The sequence below is a fragment of the Rhinolophus hipposideros genome, assembly GCF_964194185.1.
Source record: "Rhinolophus hipposideros genome assembly, chromosome: 3".
Lineage (NCBI taxonomy): Eukaryota > Metazoa > Chordata > Mammalia > Chiroptera > Rhinolophidae > Rhinolophus > Rhinolophus hipposideros.
Window position 1 is genome coordinate 9031757 of NC_138049.1, and position 25935 is coordinate 9057691.

General features: G+C 43.8%; 2 protein-coding genes across 3 annotated transcripts in view; one reads left to right on the top strand and one right to left on the bottom strand.

The window, feature by feature from the left end:
- Nucleotides 1–25935, bottom strand: part of ZDHHC14 (zDHHC palmitoyltransferase 14) — a 263676-nt gene that overhangs the window by 229761 nt on the left and 7980 nt on the right. The gene's annotated exons all lie outside the window — the stretch shown is intronic.
- Nucleotides 14433–17511, top strand: LOC308495839 (uncharacterized protein). Its single transcript, XM_081044308.1, has one exon. The coding sequence runs from the start codon at nt 14539–14541 to the stop codon at nt 17374–17376; it is 2838 nt and encodes a 945-aa protein (XP_080900434.1). The 5' UTR covers nt 14433–14538; the 3' UTR covers nt 17377–17511.

A 25935-nucleotide genomic window follows, 5' to 3' on the forward strand; every position in this document is an offset into this window, starting at 1 on the left:
AATATAACATAACATAACATGACATGGTATATAACATAACATAAAGTAAGACTGGGTCTTATATTAATTTTTGCTCCAAACGATACGTTAGAGCTGATGGTCCGACTCCATCTTATTTTCAGGGAAACACGTTATCTTCTCTATGAAGTCCAGCCCGTTAAATCCTTGAATCCCCACGGAAGTGATTCTGGTGCTGTAATGAGCAAGCCAAACAAAAATCTAAGAGATATGGAAAACCCATTGAATGTTATTAAAATATCTAGAAAACTTGTGCTTCAGATAGAAAGGAAGAATGAAAAGAATTCAGGATTCAACCAGGCAGTTAAGAGATTTGTGAAAGAGTTTCAAACCTCAACTAGAGGGTGCAGACTTGAGTCTTCCCAAACAGGACACTAAAAACGGAAAGAAGTTGTGAAAGAATGTCAGAAGGCTGTCACTTGAACTCAGAAAAACACAGCACCAACTGTCTGGCAGGGATGTTGAATATTCGCTGACATCACGGAGACCACAAACCGGCCTCCCTGTGCCCCTAAGTGGCGTGGGTACAATGACGCTCCCCATCTGCAGCCCATGGCTCTCCCAGCCTGAACAGAAATCTCATACCATAGTCACAGCCCAGCGGAGATGGGTCAGCATCTCAATCATATGTTGTCCTCCTGAGAACCTCCAACTCCAGATCATCATTTCCCACACGAGTCCCTACCTCCCCAGCAGAGTGTGGGCTGACGCAGAATATTCACTGTGCTTTTGTTTTGAAGGTGAGAGGGCACCATCAGGTAGTGGTTCTCATCGTCAAGGCTGCCAGCGGGCCTAATGTTACAGACTGTCAGATCTGCGGGGCTGGGGGAAAGCTCAGAGGCCGCGCTGGGTAATTTTACAGATGGAGAGGAAAGCCCAGAGAGGGCAGGAGAGCTGGCTGTGGCACACAGACGGACGGTGGCAGAGCCAGGACTCTCTCACAAACCTCTTCCGGTTTCATACAACCAAGTGTCTAAGGTCGCTTTAGATTCTATTCTTAGAGAAATGAGCCAAACACGCAATGCTCCGTGTACAGGGCCAGCCATCCGACCTTATCAAACAATCTCTAGACCTGCTCCCTTTGGAAGAAGAGCAAGATGCGCAGCTCAGGATTCTGCCGTGTTAACGAGCCCAGGCTTTCAGTTCTTGGAAATCAATAATCAAGGACCAGCTCAGTTTCCACCAAAGACAGATGATAGTGAGACCCTGCTGAGAATTCAGTCACCAGAGAAGTTTCCAGCAGTTGTGAGGGAAATTCAGCCTCAGCCCAGATTTTTTTCAAGTTCCACAATGACCCCCAATTGCAGGCTCTGCTTCCCTGGAACCGGGCTGGTGGGTAGAAGAGTCATTGGGTGAAAACGGATGTTTGTTCCCCAGTGTTTCTGCTCTCTGCTCTGGTGGACCTTCTGAAATGGTTGACCACCTTCCTTTTGTTCTTCTTTTTCTTACATCTCCCTTCCTTATAAACACTATTAGCATTTAGTATTTAAAGATATAGCTATAGAGTTTAATTTTTTCTAAAGCATCATCACCAATGTTAAATGCTGCAGGAAATACTGTTTATTTACGGAAGTCCCCCCAAAAGCATAGGATAATTTCCTTATATGCAGCAGGGCCTGTGCTATGAAATGTGCAGCTTTGTTTACGAGGGCCAAGACATGGAAACAACCAAAATGTCCTTCGATAGGTGAATGGATAAAGAAGTTGTGCTCTATATACACAATGGAATACTATTCGGTGTTAAGGAAAGATGATATAGGAAGATTTGTGACAACATGGATGGATCTTGGAATATAATGCTAAGTGAAATAAGTCAGACAGAAAAAGCAGAGAACAATATCATTTCACTGATATGTGGTATGTAAACCGAAAACAACAAAAGAACAAGACAAATAAATGAAAAACAAAAACTCATAGACACAGACAATAGTTTAGTGGTTACCAGAGGGTAAGGGGGGTGGGGGGAGGGAGATGAGGGTAAGGGGGATCAAATATATGGTGATGGAAGGAGAACTGACTCTGGGTGGTGAACACACAATGGGATTTATAGATGATGTAATACAGAATTGTACACCTGAAATCTATGTAATTTTACTAACAATTGTCACCCCAATAAACTTTAATTAAAAAAAAAAAAGAATTGTAACTCTGCCCTCATCATTCAGGCTGAAATCTGAGGTAAGTGGACTGTGTCAGGGGACAGATGAGAGTGTCCGTTAACTTTACAGTAACCCTTTGACCCTCATCAGCTACACTCGACTTCCAGACTAGGACACTGCCTTCCTCTGAGTCTTCTCCCGCAGGCTCCATGGAGAAGTACCTCCTCCCCAGGGCCAAGCCCTTCACCAGCACCTAGGACCTCACCCACCTGCCTTCTCAGACACCCCAAGCTGTCAAATAAACTGACTTTCTTGTAGAGTCAGCTGCATCCTTGTAAATATACTTACTTCTCTACTATTTAAAAAAAAAAAGTCTCTTGTCCTCATACCCCCTTCTGGCTGCTGACCTATTGCTATTCTTCCCTTCATGGCCAAACATTTAAAGAACTGCTTGCTTCCTGCCTCCCCCTAACATCTCAGCCCACTCCAATCTGGTGTCCCCACCATCGTTCCACCAAAACAGCCCTTGTTAAGGTCACCAGTGACCTCCATGTCACCCAATCCAACAGTTCTTTTTAGCAACGGCATTCAATTCTGTTGACCACCCCTCCTTGAAACACTCTTCCCTTGTCAGTGAGGACAGCAGCCCCTCTCTACCCTCCTCCTCCCCTCAGCCATTTCTCAGTATCTATGTTATCCTCCTGGGCCAAACCGTCCCGGGAGCCCTCTCCCTCATTTTAAACTTTCTCCTTAGAGGCAATCACTACCTGTAATACACAGATAGCTCACAGTTTAGACAGAAGCACTCAAACTCACAAGTCTCTCTTCCCACCGCTCCCTCTCTCTTTCCCCATCCCTCCCCCATCCATTCAATGCTGCAAACCAGGAACCTGGGAGTCATCCATGACCCCTCCCTCTCCTTCACCCCCATCCCCACATCCAATCTAAGCACAGGCAACTATCCCTTCTCCAAGATGTCTCACATCTATCCACATCTCTCCATCACCCCTGCCATACCTGGTCCATACCCCACCTGGTTTTCTTCAACAGCCTCCTTATTCTCTCCCCGCTCCACTCCTGCCCCCTCTCATCAGCCCTTCATACTTAACCCAGACTTATACTTTTGATAGTGTTCTATTCCCCCCATCTGATAGCTTCATATTGTTCATGTAAAGGGCCGGCTGGCCCACCTTCTTTCAGTTTTTCCAAAGTGCCACAAGGAGAGCTCTCTCCGACTCCCCAACTTCCCTTAGGTAACTCGGCCTCATCCTTCAGACCTCAGCTCCCTGGGGAAGCCCATCCTGGGCTGTTCTCCCCGCAGGCAGATTACATAGCTCAACTACACTCTCCTAACAGTGCGCACTTCATTTTTATCAGAATTCTTCGCAGCTCTAATTTTACATTTTTTCACGTGATTTTTTTGGTTAATATCTTCACCCTTCCCCATGCCTTGGCAGCCTTGAGAATGCACTTCCCACACCCTATTTCAGGGACTATAAAGACTGAGAAGAGCCCCAGCTGCTGCCCTTGGAAATCTACCTCGGAGTGTGTATATCCTGGAGGGCATGGCTCCTAGGGGCCACCGTCCATGACTGAATACAGCGAAAATACTAAGACAGGCACTTTCCTGGGAGACCCGGGACAACTCTGTCACACCTCCTTAGACCACACAGGGTGCTTGCACAAAACTTCACTCCCTTTTGCCCTCACTGGGGGTGGGGCAGGGGGGATGTCAGACTTGCACCGTCTAAAGGCTCTCCCTGAGTTTCTGACTTCCTCCTCCCCGATTAGGGCACTTCCCCTCATAAAGTCCTTGCCTATTTCAGCCCTTTGCATCTGCAACGCCAAGGACCCAGTAACACAACCCTCAAACTATGAGCCCTATGCGTGCAAGGACCTGGTCTGTTTTGGTTACCAGTTAATTTCCAACACCTAATGCAGCAACACCAAGTGCATATTTGCGGGATTGAATGAATGAATTAATATATCATTTTTGAAAGAACCTAGAATACAAACCCTTAAAGTCTCTTATGCCCTTTGCTTCGTGCCACATGTATCTACATAAAACACTGAGTAAACTCTCATGGCAGCCACTGAGGGTAAGTCCCCCAGTAACCGGCAGTGAGTCATACTGCATTTGTCACACTGCATCGTGACTGGTGCATTAACTTCTGTGACTAGTAAATAAGTACACACAGAAATGCATTGGGCAACTTTGATGGTGTCATTCCACACTGCCGGCCCTTCCTTGCCTTTCTGGAGAGGAAGGAACACAGTGGCATTTAATAGAAAACTCGTAACCCATAGCGAGTGGCGTGTCCCTGAGAAACCATCACTGATGGAACTCTGAGTACAGGCACAAAACTTCTGGGGAAAGAAAGGAACGATTTGTGGGTAGAAAAGAGGTTTGAGGTTCCATGGAGACATGCTTTAGACGATAAAAGACATTTAAGACACTGCAATGTAGAAAGCTTTTCAGCACCCACACATCCTTCCCACTAAGTATGTGAATGTGAGAAGAATTTGGCTGCCTTCTGACTTTCAAAAAATGCTTTAAAAGAGAGATACCTAAAAAAGAAAAAAAATCATTCTGAAAGAACACTGTATGTTATTTCAGGTAATTTTAAAACTATGAAATAAGTTCTTCCAGGGGAGGGGAGGGGTTATCAATTTGTGAGGGGTGTAAATGGCTAACTATTACGTTGCTTTTTACACCTGAAACTCACAAAAAATAAAGAAATTCTTCTTCCTGAGGCAAATTGTCTAAGGCAGTGACATTATACTATGGAGTATTGGTAAAACAGAATCAGGGAAACTGTATCCACCCAGAAGACACTAAGTGAAACAGGAGTTGTCCTCAGTTCTCCCGCTACATATAAAGCTTTGGTAGCATCTCATGAGCAAAACCTCTGGATTTCAGAGAGTCATCCTCCAGGTGTTTGGTGTCATAAAGAGAAAGCCTTGACCTGACACAGAAAACCAGGAAAACTACCTGGCTACCCCTCACCTCCCAGTAGGGCCCACATGACCACTGCTGCTACAAACATTTAATGAGCCTCTGCTCCATAAGAGGCTCTCCTCTGGCATTTTAAACACTTCTATAGACAGGGGTAAACTCCATCTCTCATTCACTTTCTCCCTCACTGCCAAGCCTTGATTTGTGAAGTCTCTCTTCCATCTGTCATTAAGGAGTGTGAGTTAATCTCCTTTCATTTTGGTGATGGTCTCAAACAGCTCACTCCACCCGCTCTCTAAAAACACATATATTTGAAAGCTGTTATATCTGTAACCTCTGGAGCAACAAATACTAATTTCCATAACCCTTTTATTTTTTCCTATAGATCTCATTCTCCAACCCTTTATGTCCACTGGTACTTCTTCAAACTTATTCCCAGAACTTCATGCCCCAAATGTAACCTATTATTTGTCTCTGAATCTAACCTGTGTGTGTATCTAGCGGGATTTTTCCCCCTCGCCAGGTGAACTATGGCTCTCTTCATTCTCTAGTTTACCAAAGCCACGTTAGCTGTCTCATCATTTTCACCTGAATTTGGAAAGTACCGATCACTCCAAGCTAAGACACTTCCCCCTGCAAAGTGTATTCCGTTATACAGTCGTTGATGAAACGCGCAACAAACTTCCAATCCAGTGCTGACCTTCCTATCACCCCCAACCCCCGTTTCACACTAACCCACTGAGAAGAACCAGCTGCACACACAGCCCAGGACTGTGGTCTGACCCGGTGGTTGCACCTCAGAGGCACCTGGAAAGTTCTTTTTAGCTTTTTGTTTGAAATTATAGACTCACAACAAGTAGTAAATCCAGTACAGAGAGTGCGCAACCTTTTCATTCCTCTCATCCTTCCTTTACTTATTTTCCTTAACCTTCACCTTTTCACAGATCTCATTTTCTATGTAAGAAAGTATGTATCACCCAACCTGCCCCCATAGTGACATCTGACATAATGAAAAGAAGTCGGTTGACACTAGACGACAATGAATTAGACTTCCAACTTTACTCAGATTGCATCATTTTTCACATGCACTCACTTTTTATATGTCTTTGCGTATAACTTTGTGGCATTCTATCACCTGTATAGATTAATCAGGATACAGAACTGTCCCAGCAACACAAAGGAGCGTCTTGTGCTGCCCTGTAGTCACACCACCCTCCCCATCCTAACCCCTGACAACCTCTTGTCCCTTCTCCACGTCTACAGTGTTGTCACTTTGAGAATGTTACAAAACTGTACCTAGCCTCTTACAATTGGCTCTTTTCACTCATGGACAGGTTTTAATAAATAGCATCTCCTAGGTTGTGTCACTACTCCCACCACCCCAGCCCAAGCCCCAGGATTCTGATTCACTAGGTCTCAGGTGGGATCCAAAATATTTCTAAAGCCGGGCCGGCCCAGTGGCTCAGGTGGTTGGAGCACCGTGTTCCTGACTCCGAGGTCGTTGGTTCGATTCCCACATGGGCCAGTGATCTGCGCCCTCCACAGCTAAGACTGAACAATGGCTCTCTCCCTGGAGCTGGGCTGCACAACAGCTCTGCCTGGAGCTGGTTGGCATGAGCTGCTGTGTGCTGCCGTGGGGCTGCCATGAGCTGACACGGGCTACGGTGTGCTGCCATGAGTGGCCAGTGGCCAGCGTGAGTGGCTGGCAGCTGCCGTGAGTTGCTGTGAGCAGCCGACCGACAACTGAGGACCGGGTGCCTCAGCCAGGGAGTGGGAGTGGGGGTGGGGAGCGCAGGCTCATAATACCAACCTGAGCCAGGGAGCTGTGTCCTACACAACTAGACTGAGAAACAATGGCTTAAACCTGAGTGCGGCTGCGGGGAGGCCGAAGAAGTGGGGAAAGAAAAAAAAAGATTTCAAAAGCTTCCCAGGGAATCCTTATCAACTGTAGGGTATGGGCGGCTGGCCTGCACCATTTCCGCCTAGCTAATGGACGACTGTGGTGTGAAAGATAGAATCAAGTATCTTGCTAAAGGCAGGTAACATTATACCCATCACTTCCTTCACCTGCCACATCCTGCAGGGCCTCCCAGGGAACTTAGTTTGACACGACTACTTCCTTATGAAGTGGCACTAGCTTTTACTTCCTAGCCTGTTCTTTCTAAGATATCTGATAATTGAGTTTGTGACTAATTCTTTTCAAAATGATTTCTGGCTTAATGGTCTGCAAGCTTCTATACATAAATTCTGACTTTTTCATTCAGAAGTCATTTTTTCAAACTAAATACACTGCGACAAATCCAGTCAATTTACTAGACAACTGTTCCCTATGCCCAGATGGTACTAAAATGATGTCACACATTCTATCCTTATTTGTTTTCCCCACCTTCCATGGGAGGTAATTACAAAATAAGGATAATACACTACTTGACTGCAGTTTGGCTGACTTTTGGGACATAGAGGAGCCCCAAACAGAAAAGAAAAACAGATACCACCACCTACTCCCCATCTCAAACAGAAGCCCCCAGTGCAGCGTGGGAAGCAGTGACAAGCTAGCCCCACCTTCAATAGGCATTGAACGCCTCCAAGAACAGCTGCCAGGAAGAAGGAAGACCAACCTCACCGCTGGAGCTGCCATCATGCCCTTCGAGGAAACAGGAAACCCAGAGAAATACTTTCAGGGGATGATGGTGAAGGAAAAGAAAGAAGAAATGAAAAGGCTGAGGGCAATTCACTGAATTAGGCGACCTCCCCACTAGCACGTTAGCTCCATGTGGCCCTAGGTGTGGTGTGTTTGTTCCCCACAATACGCCAGTGTTTGACTTATGGCTGGTGCCCAATAATTATCTATCAAGGAACACATTTACCCAGTGCCAACAGGAGTGGTCAAGCCTCACATCAAATACCTCGCCCTAAGAGAAAAGGTCACTTCAGAGAGCACACTGCTTGCACTGCTCTAGGTCCACATTCTAGTTCTGTCTCCATAGCTAGGTAGCTATGGCCTAGTCACCCACCCTCTCTGAAACACAAGAACATTATAGGACCATTTGTTATAAGGACTAGTGATACATATGAAAATCCCTGGTCCATAACGGGTGACTGTTACATTTATGGAAAAACTATTAGACATCCAAGGAACTTCTAATCCAAGCTTGAGAATGGTGCTGCTAATATGAAAAGCTAGTGCATACATTAATGCCTGATACCTGGGTATCCGACAAGAAGGACCCTATCTTCCTGCTTCCCTTTCTGACCTGCAGGTAGGCACAGTCTCTTCTGCATGTCAGGCAATTAGCTCAGTGGGGACTCAGCATTGCTGAAGAAATGGAAAGAAGGGAGGACTGGAGCAAAATGAAGCGAGGCTGCATGTTCAGTTGCACAGTATGTGCACTGAACAAGGGTATTACAACTAAGGGGCACTTTATACTGTGGATATTACAAAATTATTTCTTTATTTTGATAACTTTCCAGCCAAGAGGAATGTCTGATTTTAACAAAAATATTTATATAATAATAATTTTCAGACAGCTGGAAATACACCATCTTGAAGAAGGAATAATGACTTCCTCAAATTTAGACAAAGGTGCTGTATAAGATGGAGCACTCAGGACCCTGCTGGGGAACCCCTGGCTTAAACAGATATTCCTTTTGAGTCTGAGAATATTCCCTCCACTAACTCAGCAAGCCGAATTCCATCCATCTCTTGGTGCTAAATGTTTCTGAAATCATACACCGATGGATCCATCACGAATGACCAAACATATACATGAGTCCCTTTGACTTTCGAATCCTTTCAACCTTCTTTCTCCTTCTTGTGCCCCTCTCAGTGCCCTTCCCTCCGGGACCCCAATCTCTGCACCACCCCTCACTGTCCCCACTAGCAGCTTCCCGTTTAGAGCCTCAGGCCCCGTGGGAAAGTGATAAGCTAACATACACTCTGGAGTGTATTCAAACTTAATGTATTACCTCTCCCACTGGGAGTTACTATTTAAAAGAGTGTGCCCTCAAAAGGACAAGGCTTTACTCAACAAATGACACCAAGGGTGGTATTATCCCAATTAGAAGAAGCAACAAAGAGGAAAAGATTGGGATGGTCACAGTGGGGGTGGGGCTGGGGAATAATTGCCCAGAATTCCCAACTGATACCACACCTGAGACTTAATCTGCACGCAGCATAGTCCACACCCCTCTCCATACACTGAATTCTGCTTTCTTTTTAAGGTCAATCGTTATACCCAAGCACTGAACCACAGCCTCACTAAAGTGGAAGCATTGCCAGGTTGTTATAAATAAAGAATCATTTATATTTCAGTAAATCATTGCTCAGAATGCAGTTCCATATGCAAATACGTATTGGAAGGCACGTGTTAAATGCTGTGCACTGACCGACTTAGGGGACCTGCATTTCATCCACTGCTTTGCACCCACTCGAATGGGTTTTTTTCTGAGCTGTCAGCGGTGCATAAGGAATTCATTCATTAGCTCTTATCTACTGATGAGAAAAGTCTACTGATGGCAAAAGAGTGTATGAGAAAGAGAGGAAACACAAACAAACTAAGAAGTTACCTATTTTCACAATTTTTTCTGTATATCTAAAATACATGAAAATAAAGTTTATTTAAAAACAAGTTGTCTAAGCACAGAAAAGCCTCCAACTTTTGTTTCATGTCGATGAGCCAAGCACAGCGCTAGACGTTCCAGGTATGTTGGAAGGAAACTGTCAGAAGCTTCTATTATTCCATTCGTAGAAGAGAAAAATAAGGTGCAGACAGCTGCACTTCTGAGGGAAATGGGGAGAGACTCGCAATAAAGCAACTCGCAAAGGTCCACTAAGGCTTCTGTCAGCACCAGGAATCTTAACAGAGCAAAGCCCTACTATATAGTGTAGGGGGACATGCACTGTTTTTCAATAAACACCGATCTGCCACTTTCAGAAAATACTCTTTTTGTCGACAACCAGCTCTTGTGAAAGATGACTTAATCTGTTTTCTCATCTATAAAATGGGAGTGATAACAGTACTCACTATCAAGGTTGTATGAAGATGAAGTAAGATAATATACGTAAGCCCTCACAGGCGCCTGGCACCTACAGGCAGGCCACACCGGGAAATGTCCTCACGCTTGTGTGTCCGCTCTGTGCCGGGCACTGTGTGGGCACATGCCAGTGCCGGCTTAGCAGGCGACCGCGACAGGGGAGATCTGCACTCCTGTGCCAGGCCTGCCACCTCCCTTGGCCGCCTTTCATCCTCCCCACACTGGTGGCTGAGAGTGTGTGTTATAGTGTCACATTAGCTAATGAGATCATACTTGCTAAACTAAGCTAAGCTAATGAGCTCTGCATAGCTAATCAGCTCTAAAGGAATGAGCTTTCTTTGTTGGTGAGTAGGCCGTCCCCTAAGTTAATTCGTATGCTGATTGCTGGAAACTAGTAAAGTGTTTTACCACAGAAACAGTGGGACAGAGGACGGCAGGGTTCTCCAGCCAGCCCCACATTGGTTTTCATCTTTAAGGAAGGGAACAATGGAGCAGGAGTTCTGGATCCCAGCGGCTATGGGTCTGTGGTTCAGGGAAGAAAGAAACTGACTGCTGTCCCCTCTCCTGGGTGTACGGGTTGGGTGCGAGTAGAAAACGCAAGAGAAAAATAAGAAAATAAACATCAGTGACCATTCTACTCTAACCTCAGTAAGCACAAATTCCACAAAATGTGTGCTTTGCTTCATCACCTGAAAGGTTATTTACTTTTGCTACAGCTTGTGACACATCAAAATGGTATTTGTTCAAAGGAACAAAACAAAGAAATTTTGCAAAAAACCCCTTTCCCGTCCAGGAGTGCATACTAGGAATTCTATTTGCTTTTCTGTGCATGTGCTAAGCTCTTTAATGAAAGCAGGTCTTCTGAAATAAGCCAAAGCTATGAACTCAGGCAAAGGTTGGCATACTTTTTAGAGTACAATGCAACAAGACCAGTTCAGGAAACAATAGTATATGTATATCACCAGCCTGAGAATATTAATATCTTCAAATGACGGATGAAAGAGTGGTCTGCTCATCATTTTCCCCAAGGAAGAAATAAAGCTTAAAACAAGAAATTATCAAAAGCATCTCCCGCTGAAGACGTTCTGTTGACAGTTACGGGGATGGAGAACATCATGCTCCCCACTACCCGTGTTACCCTCCTGACGCTGCGAAGGGATAATGCGGTGGGCAAAGCCCTGACTGGTGATCAGAAGATGTGCCTTCTCTGCCTACCTTTGCTGTCATGCACCTGTGTGACTGAGTAAATCATCTAGCCTCCTGGGCTTTCAGTTTCCTCATCTGGAAAATGGGGGAATAGTCACCAGTTTTACCACTATATGATCAGAAGTTAAAGAAAAGGATTGCCATATATAGCTAGTAAAATTCTAGAATAGTTTACCAAGAGATTGACTGGAGTCAACACTAATCATGAAAAAAAGCATTATTTGAAAAGCACCTATTTTTACATATTTTTGTGCTTCTAAAAAAAGTGTTTTAGAAGTCCACTATTTAAAATACCCATGTTTCTATTTGTCTTTGACTTCCATGTCTAAACATCGGGTTACTGAAAGCGGTCATTTCCATGCCTTGTATGAAAGGCTTGCACATCTGACCAGATGTAAAGAATTATGCAAACATCGCATGTGTGGAAGGGGACCCGGAAGTGATCTCACTGCTTGGGAGCCACGTTTGATGGGCGCCTCCACTCCAGGGTGTCACTGTTTTATGCAGTTCCAGAGTCACTGAATGAGTGCTTACTGGGTGCCACACTCTAGTAGCAGATGCATGGAGCCAAAGAGCAGTCGGGCAGGCCGTGGGCTCAGTGAGCACCCAGCAGGCAAAGAGGAAGGTGGGCAGAGTGAGCCAGGACGCGTGGGGGGAGTGAGGGGGCAAGTACCAGACAGGAGGAGAATGCCGTGGGAATGCAGTGGGGTCACCCCCGGGGGCATGCTTGAGTAAGAGACGGGTTATGTGTGCACCACAGAGGTGCACGGTTGGAAGTGGGAGGAGTGAGTGAGTGAGTGTGTGTGTGTGTGTGTGTGTTTGTGTGTTTAGTGTACGAGCACGTGCACGGCCTGGATCTCCTCGATGATGTACTGCTGGGTGTGGGTCCCTCTCCAAATATTTGGAAAAGACTCTGTTGAGAGTGCCGGGTGCATAGGGAGCTATCCTGTCATCACCTCTATTGCCACCTTCCAGGGTACGCAGTGGTGACAGTGGCACTAAAGACAACAGAAACATTTCTCACACAGGGGGAGGACACAGATGAGGGCTCGAGGGTGGTGGCTGGCATGCTGGCTCTATCCCAACAACTCTCTAGAGTGAGCCCTCCATGAGTTACCACAAGGGCCACCCACACAATGGTCTAGGACAATGGTAGGGCCAGGGCATGAAAAATGAGAAAAGTTCAGCCTCTATGAGCTTATTCGGAATTTTGCAACTGAAAAAATATCAGTTTTGTGTTTTACAATATATTTTGGTATAGAAATTGCATTTGGTGGTGGGGAAAAGGGTAGGCCACCTAAGCTTCTTACTGTTTGGCTTTTGAAAGCCTTGAATCCAGCCCCAACGGTGACAACACAATTGAGTCTGAGGAAAATCCTCCTTGCACCAAAAGTCATCATCCCCATCCCTTTGACCGGTATTTGTCGGGGGCCCACTGTGGACCTGCGCCCACAACAGGGATCAGACTTAGGGCCATCCGGACAGTCTGGTCACTGGGAAGAGACGCGCGGATAGGGTTTCCGGGCAGGAATTCCCGCTCCTTCTCAGAAATTCTTCCCGCTTTCCCATTCCCGAATCCCGAGATTCTGTTCTCCACGATGAATCATTTCCACAAAGTGACGGCTGATACTACCAACCACCTGGGTTCAAGCAGTCGATTTTCCTGATTTTTTGACCAACTTATCTTGGGATTCTGGAAAGGGAAAGCAAAACAAAATTCCCAACAGTGGGCAGGAATACCTGTCCAGAAACCCTACTCATGGAGAACAAGTGACAGCAGGCACAGCCTCAGAAAAGTTGTGACATGCGAAGGAAAGCACACATGGGACAACTACCATGTGGGTTGACTCCAGCCCTCCAAGAAGCCCAGCTCCAAAAGTGGAAAGTACGCAGATGAAGAGATTCTGGTTCCAGACCTTTCTTCTTCACGAGCCCATTAACTTTTCAGGGGGTCTGTTTTCTTCATCTGAGTGACAGTAACAAGTGCTTTTTACCTTTGAAACAAAAATCTTAAGAGGGAAAAGGCACAAATTATGAGATCTAAGTCTATCCAAAGAAAAGACAAAGACCTACAACTACACATGAAAGATGGTGCAAATACCTTTACTTCTTATCTCATGGCATTGTGATCATTCAGAGACTCAGAAAATACTAATCTTGGCCCTGACAACAGACCACAGCATCTCAAGTTACATAGATATACAGCCTCCAACATATGCATGGCATGCAATGAATACTCGATAAATCTTTCTGGAGTAAAGAAATGTTAGCAAAAGTGGAAGAAAAGTGAAAAATTCATGAAGAAAGACACGGAAATAAACAAGCCCAAAGGAATGGAAATGAGTCAAGTCTGTTCAGAGGGATACCTTTAGCTATTTGTCCTAGTGCTGGAATCGGGAAAGCAAAGGTTGATCAACTTGACAACTGGCGTCACCTTAGGTTCCCTCCAGAATATCACAAAGGTTCACAAATGTCTTAATTATTTTGATCAAACTATGAGGCCAGACACTTCAAGTAAAACCATTTCTCTGTGAAGGCTGAATTAACCCAATTGACTATGGATACTGTGGAAATAAGCAAGCCACGTGCCAAAGTGACACTTACGTTTACTGTACAGACACGTAGCACTTTTCCTCTTCCCTGTGGTGGTCAGTGTACATGCCAAGAGCAGCCCTACTGGTAGAGGAATCATTATGGCTACAGAATGGCTTTCTCTAACCAAAAAAGGAAAATAAATAAGAATGGCAATATTTGTTCTAAAATAAAGAAGAGATATTTCAATGTCATACCATCTACTGCATTACTATAAAACATGTCCACAGTCTTCCTAACTCCAAAGAGAGAGCACTTCTTTAAACGTTTCTCTAGAGCATCACTCATCTCTCCCATGATTCTGTCTTAAGTGGAGAGAGGGGACGAAAACAATGAAATATTCAAAAGTCTTCTTTGAGGGAGGGAGGTCCAACACGCACTGAGAAGGACATTTAGTTACATGTCCGGTTCTGCCTGGTTTCCAGCTTCGTTTTCCCTTTTCTCCCCCCAGATGGAGGCAGGCTCACAGGCCATAAGATGAGGGCAGATGTGCACCTAGTAACGCCTCCTCTTGTCCACCGCTCGGGCCTAAGAGAGACGCCTTCTCAGCGTCGCTGGATTTGTGCAGCAGCAGAGGCTGCGAACCCGGGGTGGAACCTTCAGTTTTTTACCTTCTTCCAGGAGCAGCAGAAAATGAACATGGCTCAGGGATCCCTGTCATTCGAAGATGTGACTGTGGAGTTCAGCCAGGAGGAGTGGCCGTACCTGGGCCCCGCGCAGAGGGCCCTCTACAGAGATGTGATGCTGGAGAACTACAGCCACCTGGTCTCCGTGGGGTATTGCATTACCAAACCCCAGGTGATCTTCAAGTTGGAGCAAGAGGAAGAGCCCTGGTCCTTAGAGGAAGAATTCCTAAACCAGAGGTACCCAGGATATTACCAAGTTGATGTCCACATTGAGGGGAACCAGGAAAATCAAAAGAAACCTCTGTGGCAAGTAATACTCAGTGATAACAACACACTGAGTAAGAAAGGGCAGAAAGTTTTAGGAAAACCAATTAATTTGGATTTAACTCCACATTTTTCAGGAAAAATACCCTGTAAATGTAACTCTTGTAGAATGAATTTGTCACTTGTTTCTGAATTAATTGTTAGTGATAGAAACTGTTCAAGAGAGAAGGCTGATTACATGAATTTATATGAAAAGTTGCAGCTTGATATTAAACAAGAGAAAATTCATACTGGAGATCTGTCTTGCAAATATAATAAAAATGGGAAAGCTCTCAGTCGTACGAATAATCATCAGAAATTTCAAACACTGGAGCAGTCTTTTGAATGCAATGAACTTGGAAAATTTTTACATGATGACACTGTTCTATGTGTTACACCTCAGAGTTGTCTAACAGGGGAGGAACCCTGTCAGGATGATGAATTTAGGGAAAAATGTGATAAAGCAATTGTATTTAACCAAATGGGAGCTGGCACAAGAGAGAAACGCTTTGATATTAATGACTATGAAAGATCCTGTGACAAAACCACCATTGTGGAATACAGTGAAGTTCACAGGGCTATGACAAACTATGAATGTAATGAAAGTGAAAATAACTTGAACAGGAATTCACCCTGCACTCAACCTCAGCGAACTGTCACAAGACAGAGTGCTTTTGAAAGCAGTGTATGTGAAGAAAACTTGAGCCAGAGCTCAGTCTGCTCAGTACATCAGAAGATACAAACTGGAGGTAAGTTCTATGTTTTTAATGAATGTACAGATGTCTTCTGCCAGGAATTAGACTTTACAGTGCATCAGAGAACTCAAACAGAAGAGAAATTCTACAAGTGTGGTAAATATGGGGAATATGGTAAATATGGGGAATACTCGTATCAAAACTCACTTCTCAGTGTACATCAGGAAAGTGACATAGGAGAGAAGTCATTTGAAAGTAATGAATGCAGCAAATCCTTTTATGAGAAAGCACACCTCATTCAGCATGAGAGGACCCACTCAGAGGAGAAAACGTCTGAATGTGAGGCAAGCATGAAATCCTTTTGTTCAAATTCATACACTATTCATTATCCTGCTGCTCATATAGGGGTCAATCTCTGTGAATGTAATGAATGTAGGAAAACTGTCTGTCAGACGTCAAACCTCAGTGAACATCTGACTGTTCACACAAAGAAGAAACCTTATGATAACAATGAATGTGGGAAATCTTACAAGAAATCTGCCCTCTTAGTACACGAGAGAATACACACAGAGATGAAACCCTATCAAAGTAATAAATATAGGAAATCATTCTCCAAGATGGCACAGCTCAAAGAACCTCCGAGAATTCACACAGGAGAGAAACTCTATGAATGTACTGAATGTGGGAAAACTTTCTCCAAGACATCACATCTAGGAGCACATCGGAGAATTCATAGAGCGGAGAAACCCTATCCATGTAATGAATGTGGGAAAACTTTTTCTCACAAGACACACCTCAGTGCACATCAGAGAATTCATACAGGGGAGAAACCCTATGAATGTACTCAATGTGGGAAAACTTTCTCCCAAAGGACACACCTGTGTACACATCAGAGAATTCACACAGGGGAGAAGCCCTATGGATGTAATGAATGTGGGAAAACTTTTTCCCAGAAGACACACCTCAGTACACACCAGAGAATTCATACAGGTGAAATACCCTATGCATGTAGTGAATGTGGGAAAACGTTCTCCCAGAAATCATACCTTAGTGGACATGAGAGAATTCACAAAGGGGAAAAACCTTATGAATGTCATGAATGTGGGAAAACGTTTGTCTATAAAGCAGCCCTCATAGTCCATCAAAGAACTCACACAGGAGAGAAACCCTATGGATGTAATGAATGTGGGAAATCTTTCTCCCAGAAGTCGTATGTCAGTGCACATCAGAGAATTCATACCGGGGAAAAACCCTATGAATGTAGTATGTGTGGGAAAGCTTTTGCCCATAATTCAACTCTGAGAGTACACCAGAGAATTCACACAGGTGTAAAATCCTATCAATGTAATGAATGTGGTAAAACTTTCTCCCAAAAGTCACACCTATGTGCACATCAGAGAATTCACCGAGGGGAGAAACCTTATGGATGTAGTGAATATGGGAAAACTTTCTACAAGACATCACACCTTAGAGCACATCTGAGGACTCGCACAGGGGAGAAACCCTATGAATGTAGTATATGTGGCAAACTTTTTGCCCGTAATTCAAACCTTAGAGTACATCAGAGAATTCACACAGGAACAAAACCCTATGAATGCACTGAATGTGGGAAAACTTTCTCCCAAAGGACACACCTGTGTGCACATCAGAGAATTCACACAGGGGAGAAACCCTATCGATGTAATGAATGTGGGAAAGCTTTTGCCCAAAATTCAACTCTCAGAGTACACCAGAGAATTCATACAGGGGAGAAACCCTATGAATGTAATGAATGCGGGAAAACGTTTGTCCGTAAGACAGCTCTTAGAGTACATCACAACAGAATCCACACCAAAGAGAAAAAATAATAAATCTGGGATATCCTAAAGGAACTCATACAACACAGTGGAGAAGCTCGTGGCATATGGACTGGCAAATTGTTTAAATATTTGTTTTTGTGCTAGGCACATAGCCTGTCTAAATTTCCCAGTCCAGGTGGGGCTGGTCATGGAATATGATGTTATTACATTTAAGCTAAATCGGACCTTAAAATGTCCCTTATATTGTTCCTATCTGTATTATACTGGAATGTAGAAATTTCCATGGCAGACTTTGGTGCTGTGTACTGAACATAGAACAGCAGGTTTAAAAAGCTAGAGTCTGAATAATTGGGTGAAACAGAATCCCCCACTGACAGATCTTCACCAGTTTATTTTGTTTGTTTGTTTGTTTGTTTGTTTGTTAGGCAAGATTTAAGTTTCTACTCTGTTGAGCTCTTAAAGATTTGTGTCCATTGTTTAAATGCATGTAGTTTAGGCAACTATGTTAAAGGGGTATGAAATGCTATAAATATAGTAAATGTCAGAAGACCTATCAGGATTCAGCTTATCATTGTACTTCAGAGACTTCACATGAGAAAGAAAACTGTCAATGTTCTGAATAATTAGAAGACTTCGTTAAAAATCAGAGAAATCTGAAGGAAAAACAAAAGCCTTTACCACCAAGTAAACTTCACTAAACATGAAATAATTAAGATTATCCTAAAACCTTGTATTTTGATAAATGTAATTTTTGAACATATACTGAGTTTGCATCAGATAATTTTTTGAGGAAATGTATCAATTTCAGAATTAAAGATAAATTCTTCACCTAGAACTGATGTACCAAAACTTGTGATTTATATGTAATACTATGTTTTATAGTAAATACAGAAGAAAATATTGACCTATGTGCAAACACTGTGGAATGTGAAGTTTTAAAGATGGAAGAATAACATGAACTCTGTGGACAACACCAATAAATGTTTGTGACTAGTCTCTGAGCTATGTGATACATCTGTATGAGGATGTAACAGATTTCATTACTGCTTCTAGTAGGAGGCAGTAACCAAACCTACTCTGGACCTATTCACTTTCCTTTTTTGAGTGATAGTCTGTGTGCTGCTTCTGTTGGCTTCCCTCAGCTTGATGCTGTTAGACTTTCGCCTGCCTGCTATGTCTGAATATCAGTCTGGCCCCGTGTTTCTAGGACTTTATCGATCTATGAGATTTCTAAAGGATTCTTTGTGTGTGTGTGTGTGTGTGTGTGTGTGTGTGTGTGTGTGTGTGTGTGTAGTGGATGGTGATTCTTACATGCTTTTTGGCTTTTCATTTTCATTTTACGCCTGCTAGTGGTTCATTTTGTGCTAATTAAATAGGAAGTCTTTGGGAGACAGACTTTATCACTTTGTGAGGGGTGTAAATGTCTATTACATTGTTTTGTGTACCTGAAATTAATTAAATAAATAAATAAAAAAGCAAAAAAAAAAAAAAAAAAAAAAAAAAAAAGATGAGGGCACAGAGGGGTTAGAGCAGCAGTAGCCCAACCACTGGGGGACTCTCCCTCCACCTGGACACTGTGTCCAGTCCCAGGACAACCCCACCCTGACCTCATCAAGTTCCCTACACGTGAGACCCTTTCTGCAACCCTAAGAACTGGAGCCTTGCCTGGCACTTTCCAGTCCACTGCTCCCCTGGGCACAAAGCTTTTTGCTGAACCTCAGACTTGAGCCTGAAACCCTGCTCTTCATGACATACCTCCCTGTCTCAAACTCTATCAGATGAAGTCACTGGGGCCACCTGGTCCCATCCGTTGCCTGCCAGGCTGCGTTCCCTCTTTCCCCTGCAGTTAGTTGATTTGTTCCCACCAATGCCTGGGTCATCCCCACTGGGCAGCTGACCTATCTGCAAAAGGTATCTATTGTTACCTGTAGTGGACACGTCGTCAGCCAGACAGATAACCCCCGTCCAGCCCTCTCTTCACTGTCCATTCTTTTAGAGCAGAAGCTTTCATTCTCCTGGCTGCCAGAATGCGGGCATCTGCCAGCTATCAGCCAAATCCCTCTCGGGAAACCGCCTGCGATGGGAGAGTCACCTTGCCCTAGGTCTTGCCCCCTTCCTGGGGCAGCCCATATCAGTCGCTGCTTACGCAGGCGTACAACAGCCTGCTGCTCCCTTGCCTGGCAGATCAGCATGAGACGTGATTGCAATGCACCTGCCCAGTGCTGCTTTCATATCCTCGCACGTGTTGAGCCCAGAGCAGCCACTGGTAGGCGTCCTACAGGCAAATCGCTGTCTCGGGGTCAGCTTCCCTGAGGACTGTATCCATGATGTGAACTGGGACAGTCTGGCCCTGAGATACTCTCCCTCATCTCCTGAATTCCTCGGAACTCCGCTGATAACCAGGGTGTCCCTTTTGTGCACCCATTTTATGCTGTCTGATTAACAAGTCCTTCTCAGGGGGGTGTATAAAAGTCTCTAGCATTTCAAGTCCAGTTTAATATAGAATACTATAAGGATTGGGGTGTGGTAGACAGAATAACGGCAGCCAAAGATGTCTAAGTCCTAATCCCTAGAGCTTGTGACTGTTTCCTACCATAGCAAAAGGGACTTTGTGATTAAGTAAAGACCTTGAGATGCGGGGATTAGCCTGGGTCATCTAGGTGGGCCCAATCTAATGGCATGGATTCTTAAAAGTGGAGAGAGCCTTTCCTGGCTGTGGTCAGCAGGAGATGTGACTACAGAAGAAAGGCACAGGGAGATGGAACATCACTGGCTTTGCAAACACTGGCTTTGCCTCATGTCAGCTCTAGAAGCTGGGAAAGACGGGGAATGGACACTCCCCTAGAACTACCAGAAAAGGAGTCAGCCCTGCTAACCTGGATTTTAATCCAGGGAGACCCGGGTCAGACTTCTAACCTACAGAATTGTAAGACAGTCAATTTGTGGTATTTTAAGGCAGTAACTATGTGTATGGTAATTTGGCAACAAGAGAAAATCGGTACAGGGGAAAGAGAATGAGGAGAAGGGAAAACAACTCCTCACTTATTTCTACACTGTAACTCTCCTATTTTATGCTTGGTCAGGACTCCCATTCAAGAAAGCTTGAGAAGGTTCTTGAAAATACCAACTAGGGTCAACTCTGCATGATAGGAAAAATGTTAGTTAGCCCTGACTAGATAATAACTAGATAACAGATAATTAGCCCTGACGATGAGTGGGCTTCTCTAACTATCAGTATCTATTTACCTTTCAAAAGACAAGAACATATCTTTGGAAATACCTGGGCAAAATATGCTTATAGCTAATGAAATAGAACACAAACAAACTCAGTTGTCTTCTAAATAGAGTAGCAATCCCCATTTGAATGTGAGTGTTAGAACCATTCTGGAATTTAATTTGCATGGGTTGCTATCTTAAAAAGAAGCAGGAAAATTTATATAGTTAGGAAGTGTGAGATAATCTAAGTAAAGAATTCTCCCTGGTTAGAAAGACAAATAGACTAAATATAGCTGCAGAATTTAATTTGACTTTGGCTTATATGTTCAAAAATGCCCTTATCTGCCATCAGGAATGTGTGTATAAGAAACTCATGGCATTAAAAGACCCGAAAATAGTACCATTCAAGATGATAAATTGTGTTGATTATATAAATCTGAGGCCTACTCGAAAGATCAGATCACTGGGCGTCAGCAGCTGTCTGCTTGCCCACTGCTGGGGCAGCTGGCTCTGCAGCCACGAGGCCACCTCAGGCTGTTACTGGAAAGGCTTTGGTGGGTCAGAAGCCAGGCCTCTGGCCTTCTCAGTAGCCTGGGGGAAAGTCAACATCCTCAGACACACCAGTGTCACAGAACTGTCCCTACCAGGGCTCTCCAAAGTCAACAGATGGGGGACTGCTTTACATAGAGATCTTAGAGAAAGAGGTTCTCATCCATCACTCTTTAATAAATTGCGAGGAAAACAGAAAGGCCTTGAACATTGATTTTAACCGTTCTGTGTGGATTACCTTTCCACACAGCGGTGTGTGAGTCTATCACGATAAACGTAACTATCACAGCACAGAAGGAAACTTTAGAAAAGTTGGGAGTGTGGTCCAGGAGTGGGGTGCTGGAAGTGTGGTCCAGGAGTGGGGTGCTGAGGGCCTAGACCCCTGGGGCTCAAACTACTTTCCCATCAGGACACATGTGACAAAGGACACCTCCAAAAGGGGATCTGGAGGTTGACACAATTGTGGATGCATTACCTAGCTGCAACCCCTTTCTCCCACTCAAAGGCACACTGGAACGGAAGTGGTGAGAAGAGCTGACCTTGACTGTACCGTAATTTGGAAAAATTCTCCAACTTCAGCGCTCTAACTTTAGTGTTGTTAGTTATGCACTAATCGCTGCAACTCCAAACCAGTCTCAAAACTGCATTTGAGAGTTTCTCGTAGTAAGTTTTCCAGTTACTATGGCTGTCTAATAAACTTCCCCAAAACCCAGTGGCTTAAAACGACGACATTCTTTTGTTCACGAATCTGCAACGTGGGTAGAGCTGGGCAGGAAGAGCTCATGTCTGCCCCATTCAGCTTCGACTGAGGCTCAAAGACTGAGGGAGGTGGGGATGGAGTCACGTGAAAGCTCACTCACTCACATGTCTGCCTCGGCAAACACTCAAAAAGGCGGAGGTTGGAATAGCGGGGACGTCCAACGGCATCTCTATGCGGCCTAGAGTCTCTTGGCATGGTCTCTGTGTTATGTGGCTGACTCCTTACACGGCAACTCAGGGTTCCAGAGGTGCATGTCGCAAGTAAGAGAGAAAGAGAGCGGGCACACACCAGGCGGAAACTTTATCGCAATCCTAACCTAGCCTCAGGAATCACACAGCGTCCCTTCTGCCATGTTCTATTCTTCAGAACCGAGTCACTAAGCCTGGCCTATATTCAAGAGGAAGAAGAATTACACTCCACCTTTTTTTTTTATGGGAGGAGGATTAAAGATTTTGTGAAAATGTTGAAAACCACCATGTTAAGTATGGAAACAGAGAGAAATAATGCAGCCTAGGAGATATTTTAAAGAAGGATTAGTCAACTGGAATGACCGAAAGTAGGTGAGAAAGGGTGAAAGGGGAGAACATTTCCAGGATGAATTCTGGGGACTAGGAGAGTGTTGTCTTTACTGAGAGTGGTGGAGCCATGAACAGCGCATTCAGTTCTCAACGACTTGCTTTCTGGGCATCAGAGGACACCTGGGTAGGGACACACAAGAGGAAATGCAAGACTAGAACAGAACGCAGATGCTCCAAGCAGGACAGGGAGAGGGAGGGAGGGAGGGAGGGAGGGAGGGAGGGAGGGAGGCAAGGAGGAAGGCAAGGAGAGAGGGAAGGAGGGAGGGAAAGAGGGAGGGAAAGAGGGAGGGAGGGAAAGAGGGAGGGAGGGAGGGAGAGAAAAGTCACATTGCAAAAAGCAAGAGTGATCACCATGATGATTCAAACTTGCTGGAAAAAGTAAGAAAGACAGAAGGGGAATGAACAAAATTAATAAAGGAAAAGGAGGACAGAACAGATGTAATACAGGAGAAACAGAAATAACAAAAGGTAAGTAGAGATGAACACGTTAAAAGCTAAAGGAAGAAAAAGCTTCAAATGAAGAGAACGTATCACAGTCTCTGATGCTACTGAGAGTAAGAGGAACAAATCCTGAAAAAAAGGACACGAGACTTTGTCAAGGAAGTAGACAGGGACACACATTTTGGGGACCTATTTTATTTCTATTATCTGTACAAGGAGAGGTCATAATTTCCCATGTCAGTAAGTAGAACTAATTCCTCTAATAGACTCCAGTGCTTTGTGTTAAAATAAGCTGTTCCTCTGTATTTGTGAGAAGTGCCTGAAAAACCACTGAAAGATAGTAAGTAGACTTATGAAACTTCACTTCTTTCCCAAGTAATGAGCCGAGCTCCCTCCACTGATAAGACTATCTCAGGCAACCACATCCAGCACAGAGGGCCGCTGGCTACACCCTCCGCTAGCAGCCACCTTGCCCACCAGCACATTCGGAAGCTTCTCAACAGCAAGACCAGTCCTCATCGACTTTGAAATCAGCAGTTTTTAAAACCTAGTTTAAAGATGTGTGGAAATTATTGTATTCCTGTATGTAAATGACATGTTCTGTCCAAATGTGCTTACAATGTTTTAAAATAAAACTGGCTCCTTAGTGCGGAAAGCAAGTCTACTTCAAAAATCTCTAGTGGGGGACAGGGAAGTCCATTCTAATGATAGGTTAGCTCTCAGCTGTGAAAGGCCAAGGAAGTAGAGGCAAAAATAGGCCAAAATTAATGATGGTACAACTTCTAGAGATTGGAAGAATGGAGTTGAGGGACACACACACACACCTGTCACTTTTCTGTTTGTTCTGGGACTGATCGTGGCAGAGGAAGAGATTTTCTTTGTCATGTACAGTATCAGGGAGACAGAAGCGTGGATGGGCTAATGGCTGGCTGATTTCATCAGAAATCCCTTCTATCAGGATTGTCAACGAACGCCAGCTACCTGAGAAGAGATGGGTAGCAGAATCTTAATTACAAGTATTCTGAGGGGCTATATCTAAACAAGGCGTGAAATCAGAGAAGAGCTTCCAAACCAAAGTATTATAAGTGAGTGGGGGCGGGGGGCAGGAGGGGAGTTAAAGCCTTCTTTTAAAATCAATGAAAAACTAGCACTAAATTAAACAATGACGGTAAAGATGAAATTTTTGATAAAAGTACCTCACTCATCCTAAGGACATACATTTCTTTTTTTTTTTTTTTTTTTTTTTTATTTATTTATTAGTTTCAGGTGTACAAGATAAGGTAATACTTAGACGTTCATCATTTATATCCCTCACACTGTGACCTCCCCTCCCCCCATCCACTATCCCTCCGACCTCACACTGAACCATCACATTATATATATAAAATTATAGTTGGCATTCATTAATGTTTAGCTTCTGGTGTACAATGCCATGATCAGGTATCCACAGTATCCCTGAGGTGGTCTCCCAAATAGGACGCATGTCCATCGGATACCCAACAAAATCTTTACAACATTATTGAATACCTTCCCCAAATTAATTTTCAAAAAAACCCTGAGGCCATCTTGTGGTTACCAGCTGCTTCCAAATCCCTTCACCTTTCCCCTTATCCCCAACCCCCCCCCCCACACCCATCTAACAACTCTCGGTTTTTCCTTTGTGTCCCCAAAACTGTTTCTGATTAGTTTATTCACATAGTCTTTTCTTTAGATTCCATATATAAGTGAGATCATATGGTACTTGTCTTTCTCTTTCTGACTTATTTCACTTAACATAATGTTCTCTAGATCCATCCATGTTGCTGCAAATGATAAGATTTCTTTCTTCTTTATGGCTGCGTAATACTCCATTGAGGACATACATTTCTTTAAACCTTGCTCTTAATTGTAAACAGCTTCAATGATCAGTTGATAGTCATGATTTATCATTTTGATAAGTATTTTATCGTCATGTAAAAGCATAACAGATTGAATCCCATGCTAATCTCAGTTACCCAGACCTGAACATTGGGTCTAGATGTCACGGTCATTGCCAGGATACACTTAAGAACAAATCAAAATCTATGAAGTGGCAGCCTTGCATATTCTACCCTATAAAATGATAGTGAATATAAAGAATCAATAAGTCAAAAAAAGAAAGATTAGAAAGAATATGAAAGAATTAGTTTTATAGTAATAAGACTAATTACATATATATATGCACCAACATAAATTAATATGAGAAACACAATATTAAGTTTAATGAAATCACAAATTGAAAGCTTTAATCACTCCCACTCTAACAATGAGAATAAACCAGTTTAGCTATAAAAGTACAGTTTTAAAAATGTATCAGAGGACTGAGGATGCGAAGAACCCTAAATGTGTCAAGACCCTCCCAAAAGAAAAAAGGCCAACATCTGCTCATTCCTGGCAAAATGGGAAGAACAGAAATCCACCATAGGCAGCAGTAAGGAAAAACCAGATAAATTTTAACCAAGTTTAATAGCTACATGCGGACTGCCATATAGGATTAAAATTCCAAGGAGCCTCAGCCAAAGAAAAACTGTATCACCAGCCAAATCTTTCCCATGGATCATCTCCAAACACACAGCAAGAGTACAACAAAGGCTGGGGGTGGGGCAGATTAGTCGAGAGACATCTGCCCTGATGCCTATGGGACCTTCCCCAAGGGTAAAGGAGGAGTCAGAGCATAAAAACTGAACAAATCTTTCTTAGGTATGTCAGGCCTTCATCCAGGGCACTGCAGCAGACTCCAAAAGCTGGGGCCAGACAGATGGACAGAGAGAGATGTCCTGAGGTATAAAATATTGGGGCAGGACTAAAACAAATCTCCCCAGTCACCCAAAAATTTGTCAGTGTGGCTAAAAAGCAGAAATCTTCCAGTTTGGTTAGCTCGTACTGGGCAGTGACATGTAAAGAAATCTTCAGAGTTTTGCCAGGGCTCAGATCCCAAACCCTGCTAAAAGGAAAGTCCTGATTCTACCATCAAAACATTTGTCATGAAATCAATCTAACTAATGCTTCAATAAAACCCACATCCATTTGAAACACAAATGAGAT

Coding starts and splice junctions, on each gene's coding strand:
- LOC308495839 (XM_081044308.1), top strand. CDS start 14,539: ATGAACATGGCTCAGGGATCCCTGTCATTCGAAGATGTGACTGTGGAG.